Here is a 10719-nt window from a genome sequence, read left to right as displayed (position 1 = left end):
ACTACCTCAGGTCCAAGTAGCAGCCAGAATTTAAAGCGATATTTGGTGGGGCCCAATGCCGTTCTAAGGATGGTAAGGCCTGAGCAAGTACAGGCATTAGTCAATTGGGTGGCCGACAGTGGATCCAGCACGTTCACATTATCTCCCACCCAGTCTTCTGCAGAAAGTGCACAGATGGCACCTGAAAACCAAGCCCATCAGTCTGTGACATCACCCCCATGCATATCAGGGAAACTGTCTGAGCCTCAAGTTATGCAGCAGTCTCTTATGCTGTTTGAAGACTCTGCTGGCAGGGTTTCCCAAGGGCATCCACCTAGCCCTTCCCCAGGGGTGGAAGAGATAGAATGCACTAACGCACAACCACTTATGTTTCCTGATGAGGACATGGGAATACCACCTCAGCACGTTTCTGATGATGACGAAACACAGGTGCCAACTGCTGCGTCTTTCTGCAGTGTGCAAACTGAACAGGAGGTCAGGGAGGAAGACTGGGGGGAAGACGATGCAGAGGACGATGAGGTCCTAGACCCCACATGGAATGAAGGTCGTGCCACTGACTTTCAGAATTCGGAGGAAGAGGCAGTGGTGAGACCGAGCCAACAGCGTAGCAAAAGAGGGAGCAGTGGGCAAAAGCAGAACACCCGCCGCCAAGAGAGTCCGTCTGCTACTGGCCACCGCCATCTGGGACCGAGCACCCCAAAGGCAGCTTCAAGGAGTTCCCTGGCTTGGCAGTTCTTCAAACAATGTGCTGACGACAAGACTCAAGTGGTTTGCACGCTGTGCCATTAGAGCCTGAAGCGAGGCATTAACGTTCTGAACCTTAGCACAACCTGCATGACCAGGCATCTACATGCAAAGCATGAACTGCAGTGGAGTAAACACCCGAAAAACAAGGAACTCACTCAGGCTCCCCCTGCTACCTCTTCTGCTGCTGCCGCTACCTCGGCCTCTTCCTCCGCCTCTGGAGGAACATTGGCACCTGCCGCCCAGCAAACAGAGGATGTACCACCAACACCACCACCTCCATCACCAAGCATCTCAACCATGTCACACGGCAGCGTTCAGCTCTCCATCTCACAAACATTTGAGAGAAAGCGTAAATTCCCACCTAGCCACCCTCGATCCCTGGCCCTGAATGCCAGCATTTCTAAACTACTGGCCTATGAAATGCTGTCATTCAGGCTGGTGGACACAGACAGCTTCAAACAGCTCATGTCGCTTGCTGTCCCACAGTATGTTGTTCCCAGCCGCCACTACTTCTCCAAGAGAGCCGTGCCTTCCCTGCACAACCAAGTATCCGATAAAATCAAGTGTGCACTGCGCAACGCCATCTGTGGCAAGGTCCACCTAATCACAGATTTGTGGACCAGTAAGCACGGCCAGGGACGCTATATCTCCCTAACTGCACACTGGGTAAATGTAGTGGCGGCTGAGCCCCAGGCGAAGAGCTGTTTGGCGCACGTCCTTCCGCCGCCAAGGATCGCAGGGCAACATTCTTTGCCTCCTGTTGCCTCCTCCTCCTACTCGGCTTCCTCCTCCTCTTCTTCCACCTGCTCATCCAGTCAGCCACACACCTTCACCACCAACTTCAGCACAGCCCGGGGTAAACGTCAGCAGGCCATTCTGAAACTCATATGTTTGGGGGACAGGCCCCACACCGCACAGGAGTTGTGGCGGGGTATAGAACAACAGACCGACGAGTGGTTACTGCCGGTGAGCCTCAAGCCCGGCCTGGTGGTGTGCGATAATTGGCGAAATCTCGTTGCAGCTCTGGGACTAGCCGGTTTGACGCACATCCCTTGCCTGGCGCATGTGCTGAATTTGGTGGTGCAGAAGTTCATTCACAACTACCCCAACATGTCAGAGCTGCTGCATAAAGTGCGGGCCGTCTGTGCACGCTTCTGGCGTTCACATCCTGCCGCTGCTCGCCTGTCTGCGTTACAGCGTAACTTCGGCCTTCCCGCTTACCGCCTCATATGCGACGTGCCCACCAGGTGGAACTCCACCTTGCACATGCTGGACAGACTGTGCGAGCAGCAGCAGGCCATAGTAGAGTTTCAGCTGCAGCACGCACGGGTCAGTCGCACTGCGGAACAGCACCACTTCACCACCAATGACTGGGCCTCCATGCGAGACCTGTGTGCCCTGTTGCGCTGTTTCGTGTACTCCACCAACATGGACAGTGGCGATGACGCCGTTATCAGCGTTACAATACCACTTCTATGTCTCCTTGAGAAAACACTTAGGGCGATGATGGAAGAGGAGGTGGCCCAGGAGGAGAAAGAGGGTTCATTTTTAGCACTTTCAGGCCAGTCTCTTCGAAGTGACTCAGAGGGAGGTTTTTTGCAACAGCAGAGGCCAGGTACAAATGTGGCCAGACAGGGCCCACTACTGGAGGAAGAGGAGGACGAGGATGAGGAGGAGGTGGAAGAGGATGAGGATGAAGCATGTTCACAGCGGGGTGGCCCCCAAAGCAGATCGGGCCCATCACTGGTGCGTGGCTGGGGGGAAACACAGGACGATGACGATACGCCTCCCACAGAGGACAGCTTGTCCTTACCTCTGAACAGCCTGGCACACATGAGCGACTACATGCTGCAGTGCCTGCGCAACGACAGCAGAGTGCCCACATTTTAACGTGTGCGGACTACTGGGTTGCCACCCTGCTGGATCCCCGGTACAAAGACAATGTGCACACCTTACTTCCTGCACTGGAGCGTGATAGGAAGATGCGCGAGTACAAGCGCACGTTGGTAGACGCGCTACTGAGAGCATTCCCAAATGTCACAGGGGAACAAGTGGAAGCCAAAGGCAAAAGCAGAGGAGGAGCAAGAGGTCGCCAACACAGCTGTGTCACGGCCAGCTCCTCTGAGGGCAGGGTTAGCATGGCAGAGATGTGGAAAAGTTTTGTCACTACGCCACAGCTAACTGCACCACCACCTGATACTGAACGTGTTAGCAGGAGGCAACATTTCACTAACATGGTGGAACAGTACCTGTGCACACCCCTCCACGTACTGACTGATGGTTCGGCCACATTCAACTTCTGGGTCTCCAAATTGTCCACGTGGCCAGAGCTAGCCTTTTATGCCTTGGAGGTGCTGGCCTACACGGCGGCCAGCGTTTTGTCTGAACGTGTATTCAGCACGGCAGGGGGCGTCATTACAGACAAACGCAGCCGCCTGTCTACAGCCAATGTGGACAAGCTGACGTTCATAAAAATGAACCAGGCATGGATCCCACAGGACCTGTCCATCCCTTGTGCAGATTAGATATTAACTACCTCCCCTTAACAATATATTATTCTACTCCAGGGCACTTCCTCATTCAATCCTATTTTTATTTTCATTTTACCATTATATTGCGGGGCAACCCAAAGTTGAATGAACCTCTCCTCTGTCTGGGTGCCGGGGCCTAAATGTGTGACAGTGGCCTGTTCCAGTGGTGGGTGACGTGAAGCCTGATTCTCTGCTATGACATGAAGACTGATTCTGTGTTGACATAAGGCCAGATTCTCTGTTACGGGACCTCTCTCCTGTGCCTGGGTGCCTGGGCCTAAATATGTGACAGTGGCCTGTTCCAGTGGTGGGTGACGTGAAGCCTGATTCTCTGCTATGACATGAAGACTGATTCTGTGCTGACATAAGGCCAGATTCTCTGTTAAGGGACCTCTCTCCTCTGTCTGGGTGCCGGGGCCTAAATGTGTGACAGTGGCCTGTTCCAGTGGTGGGTGACGTGAAGCCTGATTCTCTGCTATGACATGAAGACTGATTCTGTGCTGACATAAGGCCAGATTCTCTGTTACGGGACCTCTCTCCTCTGTCTGGGTGCCGGGGCCTAAATATGTGACAGTGGCCTGTTCCAGTGGTGGGTGACGTGAAGCCTGATTCTCTGCTATGACATGAAGACTGATTCTGTGCTGACATAAGGCCAGATTCTCTGTTACGGGACCTCTTTCCTCTGCCTGGGTGCCTGGGCCTAAATATGTGACAGTGGCCTGTTCCAGTGGTGGGTGACGTGAAGCCTGATTCTCTGCTATGACATGAAGACTGATTCTGTGCTGACATAAGGCCAGATTCTCTGTTACGGGACCTCTCTCCTCTGTCTGGGTGCCGGGGCCTAAATGTGTGACAGTGGCCTGTTCCAGTGGTGGGCGACGTGAAGCCTGATTCTCTGCTATGACATGAAGACTGATTCTGCGCTGACATAAGGCCAGATTCTCTGTTACGGGACCTCTCTCCTCTGTCTGGGTGCCGGGGCCTAAATGTGTGACAGTGGCCTGTTCCAGTGGTGGGTGACGTGAAGCCTGATTCTCTGCTTTGACATGAAGACTGATTCTGTGCTGACATAAGGCCAGATTCTCTGTTACGGGACCTCTCTCCTCTGTCTGGGTGCCGGGGCCTAAATATGTGACAGTGGCCTGTTCCAGTGGTGGGTGACGTGAAGCCTGATTCTCTGCTATGACATGAAGACTGATTCTGTGCTGACATAAGGCCAGATTCTCTGTTACGGGACCTCTCTCCTCTGTCTGGGTGCCGGGGCCTAAATGTGTGACAGTGGCCTGTTCCAGTGGTGGGTGACGTGATGCCTGATTCTCTGCTATGACATGAAGACTGATTCTGTGCTGACATGAAGCCAGATTCTCTGCTATGGCATGAAGAGACTGATTCTCTCCTGACATGAAGCCAGATTCTTTGCTATGGAATGAAGAGACTGATTCTCTGCTGACGTGAAGCCAGATTCTCTGCTATGGGACCTCTGTCCAATTGATATTGGTTAATTTTAATTTTTTTAATTTTTATTTTAATTCATTTCCCTATCCACATATGTTTGCAGGGGATTTACCTACATGTTGCTGCCTTTTGCAGCCCTCTAGCTCTTTCCTGGGCTGTTTTACAGCCTTTTTAGTGCCCAAAAGTTCGGGTCCCCATTGACTTCAATGGGGTTCGGGTTCGGGACGAAGTTCGGGTCGGGTTCGGATCCCGAACCCGAACATTTCCGGGAAGTTCGGCCGAACTTCTCGAACCCGAACATCCAGGTGTTCGCTCAACTCTAACTGTAACCCTAAAATCAACATTCAAGCCATTAGGGCCTCAAAGTATTGAAACAAAATATCCATCTCAATTCCCTTTTTTTCAAAAGGGATGATCTATCCCCTCATTGGCATTTTTATTTGATCTAAAATCATAAACCTCAAATCATGTTCTTTATGTTTCATATGAACAAAATGTTTTGAAACTGGCAAATCCTTTCTCTTGTTTCTAATGGTCTGTCTGTGGTTATTCAGTCTAGTTTTAATATCACACGTAGCTTCCCCTACATACAATAATTTGCAGGGGCACCGTAATACATAGATGACCCATGTGGAATCACACGTAAGGTACTGTTTGATTTCAAATCTTGCATCCGTCACTGGATGTATAAAAAAAACTTGATGTATAAAAAACTTTCTGCATTAAGTTACTGTTCACACACCCCAAACACGAAAAACATCTAGTGCGTTTAGGTTTAAGAAACATTTGTTTCATACTTCCCCCACTACCTATATCTGATTTGACTATTCTGTCCTTGATACTTCTCAATCTTCTATATGACATCATTGGAGGATCCTTGAAGGCAGCTATCCCAGGAAAGCTGTTCCTCAATGTACCCCAATGTTTTCTCAATATTTTTTCTATCAATGGACTCAATTAATTATATGTTGTTCAAATGGTAGTCTGTCGCTTTTATGTCTATGTCCTGATTTTAGCAAACTCTCTCTTGGAATCTGATTAACTCTGTTCATCTGTCTACATACTAACTTCTCCGGATACCCCCTGACACAAAAGAATGTTCCATCTCTTTTAAAGCTTTTTTTGCATGATCATTCACATCTACAATTCTCCTAACCCTCACTCTCTGACTGAATGGCAGTGAATTCCCCTTTTTAACAACTGGTGAAATGTAACAATGTATTTTTATCAGTTTCTTAAATTTTTTCAATCGGTATGTAAAATGTTCTTATCTATATATACTTGTGTGTCCAAAATTTTTACTGAGGCTGTCAAGGTAAACTTGATTTGATCATCAATGGAGTTCAGATAATGATAAAAATCAGTGAGTGTCTCAAATGTATCAGTCCAAATGAGGAACACATCGTCAATGTATCTCCACCACGACAGAACATGTCTGAAGTGGGGAGACACATAGAGAAAACGCTCCTCAATCGAGTGTACATAAATATTTGCATAAGTGGACGAGACATTTGAGACCATTGCCATGCTCACCCCCTGCAAATAGCATTTTCCTTGAAAAGAAAAATAGTTACAAGTAAGCGTCAATTTCAAAAGATCAAACATGAATCTCTTGGTATCATTCGTATGTACAGATTGTTCTAAGACCCTTTCTACAGCTTGTAAACCCTTATTATGCCTGAAACTATATCACCAGTGTCTCTGGTATATGATTTAGCGCCTGTAGAATATTGTCACAACACCTTATCTAAAAAAATAGCGATATTAGACAGGATAGAATTCCTGCCTGATATTATTGGATGCCCTGGAGGATCATCCAACCTTTTATGAATCTTTGGCAATATATATCATTGGATTCACTGGAGATACAATTGTTAAATACTCCTTCAATTGTTTATCAATAATTTTCAATTCCTCAGCTCTAGTTAATAATCTATCTATATCTTTAGCTATAGAAAATCTAGGGTCATTTTGTAAATGTTCATAAGTCTCACCATCTTTCAACTGTCTATAGATTTCGCCAATATATTTGGAGGTGTCCATCACCGCGATTCAACCACCCTTATCTGCGAGCTTTATGGTGAGATCAGGGCTATTGGACCTTTGTATTTTACTACATAAACCTCCTTGTCGTATTGCAGACACCTCACATTTCACTGCATCAGTAAATGCTTATATGGCATGTGAATTAACCCTAGGAACAAAATCACTTTTTAAATGTAAACCAAATTGTTTCAATGTCAGAGCAGAATGCTGTGATTGAGAAAACATTCCACCCTCAGATCCAGGGGAGTTGGAGTCAAACCACACACTCAGTTTTAAATTTCTAAAGAGGCGGTTTAAGTCCAACTCCAACTAGAACCAATCCATCCCCACCTGTGGACAAAAGGATAAACCCTTATTCAACGCTTGCAATTCATATTCATCCAATATATGTAAAGAAATATTTACCACCATATTAGAGTCTATTCTTTCTTGTTGGTATTCTGTGCTTTGGAGTTGTAATATCTTGGGGTCCTCTGTGATCTGGTTTTTCCTGGATCTTCTATACCGACAGCCTCCCCTTTTTGTACGTCCTCTTGAGTAAGTGGATTCTGATTCTGTCCATGATTGATTTCTGACTGTCTTTGATATATATATATTTATAATATTTATATCTTAGGTAGCGCCCCATAAAAAAATAATAATTGAATAACAATGATCAAAAAGTTGCACGTACCACAAAAATTGTACCAATAAAATCAAAATTTCGTCCCACAAAAAACAAGCCCTCATACAGCTCTGTAGACTGAAATATTAAAAAAAAAATTATGGCTGTCAGAAAATGGTGATGAAAATTAAAATGTGATTTTTTTTTTCATTGTTTTTTTTTTTCAAAGTATGTTGTAGATAAAAAAAAAATAATCAAGTTTGATATCGCCGTATTCATACTGATCCACAGAATAAGGACGTTATGACATTTTTAGCGTATAGTGAACACCGTGATGTCAAAACCCCCAAAATCTTGGCGGAATTGTATATTTTCTTTTATTTATTTTTTTTCAATTTAAGGTTAAGCCCACAAAGATTTTTTCCCCATTTTCCAATAATGGACATGGTAAATTGAATGGTGCTCTTAGGTATTTTTTATGGCATAAAAGAAGACTGAAAAGTTTGATAGCTCAGAGCAACTGTAAATTTTAGATTAGGCACATGGAATACCAGAGGATGCACCTAATGTATGAGAAATCAGTGCCTCATCATATGTTGTGCACATCCTCCGTCAGTGCAAGGGATATCAAGACCTCATCCCAACTCTGAAGCCTGATGGAGAAGGTATTACTGTTTGGGTCTGAATTCAGATGGTGTATGAAGACATTTGATAGGAAAATTCCAGTAAAAGTAGCAGTCGATGACCTCATGATGACGGGACATTAGGTGATACAACAAGACAATGATTTATTTTGGATTGGCAAATTTAGGTTCCTGACCATAACCTTACCAAAATCTTGTGGCATGACCTGATATGTGCATGCAAGGCTACCCAGAGATGCAGATGAAGTAAAAGATATTTGCAGGGAGGAATAGTTTGAAAATCCTCCTCAAGGTTGTGCAGCAATTATTTGCAGATACAGTACAGTAAACATTTGCTGAAGGTGAATGCTACGTAAGGGGCTCTACAGATGACTAAATTCTATGTTTTCTCCCTGCACTGTGGATGTCTACTCAATGAGCTCAATAAAAGACATGAACAGAAAAATTGCTTGTTACATAGTTAATGCGGTTGAAAAAAGACATGTCTATCAAGTTTAACCAAGAGATAGGTGAGGACCTGAATCCCAAAAGGAATTGAGACTCAGATTTCTACACATTTTCATAATTTATTAGTTTAGGTAGATTGTATTTGTCTGGAATTGTGACTGCGCTAGCTATCAGACTACATTTTATTAGTAATCAATACAGACATACTTACAAAGGGTTCACTTACTTTTTCCACTATATCTAGTTAACATATTTTGGATTTACTGTATAAAATCTTTCCTAAAGCCTGCCTAATATCTTTATTCCTCAAGCTATATATCAGGGGGTTAAGAACAGGAGTTACCACCGTGTAAAACAAGGAGAGAATTTTCTTAGCATTTTCCCTATTTGGAAATAAATAGATACTAATAAGTGACCCGTAATATAAGGAGACCACGGCCAGATGAGAGCTGCAGGTGGAGAAGGTCTTCCTCCTCCCTGTGACAGAGGGAATCTTTAGTATGGTGATGATAATATAGGTATATGAAACTATAATCACAGTGAATGGGCATATGACTAAAGGAATAGCTAATAACTTGCTTTCCATCCTCACTATAAAAGTATTTGAGCAGGAAAGTTCAAGTAAAGGGTCAAAATCACAGAAGAAATGATCAATGATGTTTGGTCCGCAGAACCGCAAATCACTTATTGTCACTGAGATCATCAATATGATAGCAAATATAAACAACCAAAAGAGCAGGACAATCTTTACACAAAATGTAAGAGTCATTACGGATGTGTAATGCAGAGGGTTGCAGATAGCCTGGTACCGGTCGTAAGACATCACAGTCAGGAGAAGACATTCTATTGATTCAGAGGCTGTAAAAAAATAAAACTGTATTAAACAGCCAATGAAAGACACAAAAGTTCCTCCATACAATACGACTCGGAGCATGTTTGGTACTATAATGGAGGAGAGTAGAATATCTGAGAAGGAGAGTTGGGAGAGGAAGAAGTACATGGGAGAGTGGAGTGATCGGCTGTAGGACACCGCTAGGATGATGAGGAGGTTTCCACATACAGTCACAATGTAGACAAGAAGCAATAGAAGAAAGAAAAAGTTCTTTATACCATGGAAGTTCTGAAAACCCAAAAGAAATATTTCAGCCACTAAACTGACATTGTCAGACTGCATAATATTTATTGTGAACTGGACAAAAATGTTGAGTATATTTAACCAGGCACTGTTCCAGGTTATGATAGTAGGTTCCACCTTAAGAATTAGAGTAGAAAGAATAAAAACATTTTAATTGTGTAATTTAAAACTGAAAAATATTTACATTGAAAAAAATTGAAGAGGGAAACAATTGCGCACTACCACTACCATCTACATCACCGCCTCCCTAAAAAAAAAAAAATGTTTTACCACTCCAGCCCACATTACCAATTACAGCAATTGTCCGATAGTATCTAAATAGTCTCATGAATGTAGTATAAAAATGTTAATCTCATCGATTGTTTTCAGCATCCCTGCCATAAACCTGGCCCGGGGACATTTGGAAGCCAAGGGTAGCTCGGAAAATGTAACATTGCACAGGGGCCATTTGATGGTTAATTGGCCTAAAAGAAAGCCTAAAAAAAGCAGCTTGACAATTGGGAAAAATAAGTAAATGAGCAAATTTTAGGAAAATGGGCAATTTATGGAGGTACAGTATATGCATGAATACAATAAACTATTTTTCTAAAAGGAGTTTCCTTAGTTTATTCTATAAATGCCCCCTGACACTTCTTCCTGGCTGCAGTGGTGACAGGTGTGTTCGTGGAACATCAACGCTGCGGCCAGAAATGTGTCAGCAGTTGGAGGACTGAGGTACATCACTGGAAAAATTAGGGGCGAAATGGGGTAAATATTATTTTTTGTTATTTTTGACCAGTTACTCTCAGTGCCTGTGCCATAGTGCTATAATATGCATATCTTATAGCTTCAACCCTTTGATAGTAACATAGCAACATACAGTAGTTTGTAAGGCTATCAATCCACTTCAGCCTGGTATTCTGAAAAGCTGATCCGTAGGAATGACAAGTACAAGCCCATTTAAAGGCAAAAATTCCTTCTTGACTACAATCAGGCAGGCAGAATACTCCCTGGATCAATGACTTCTCCAGAAATGTAAAACTATAACCTATAATATTATTACACTCCAGAAATACATCCAGGCCCCTCTTGAACTCATCAACTCACCATCACCACCTCCTCAGGCAGAGA

At 44.2% G+C, this 10719-nt stretch overlaps 1 protein-coding gene across 1 annotated transcript; it reads right to left on the bottom strand.

The window, feature by feature from the left end:
- Nucleotides 1–8718: 8718 nt before the first annotated feature.
- On the bottom strand, nt 8719–9648 carry LOC120989251 (olfactory receptor 11L1-like). The gene has a single exon (XM_040417235.1). The coding sequence runs from the start codon at nt 9646–9648 to the stop codon at nt 8719–8721; it is 930 nt and encodes a 309-aa protein (XP_040273169.1).
- Nucleotides 9649–10719: the final 1071 nt, after the last annotated feature.

This window comes from Bufo bufo, chromosome 1 (assembly GCF_905171765.1).
Source record: "Bufo bufo chromosome 1, aBufBuf1.1, whole genome shotgun sequence".
NCBI classification, from domain to species: Eukaryota; Metazoa; Chordata; class Amphibia; order Anura; family Bufonidae; genus Bufo; species Bufo bufo.
Note: the sequence above shows the minus strand (reverse complement) of the source record. Positions and strands in the feature narration are given on the sequence as shown.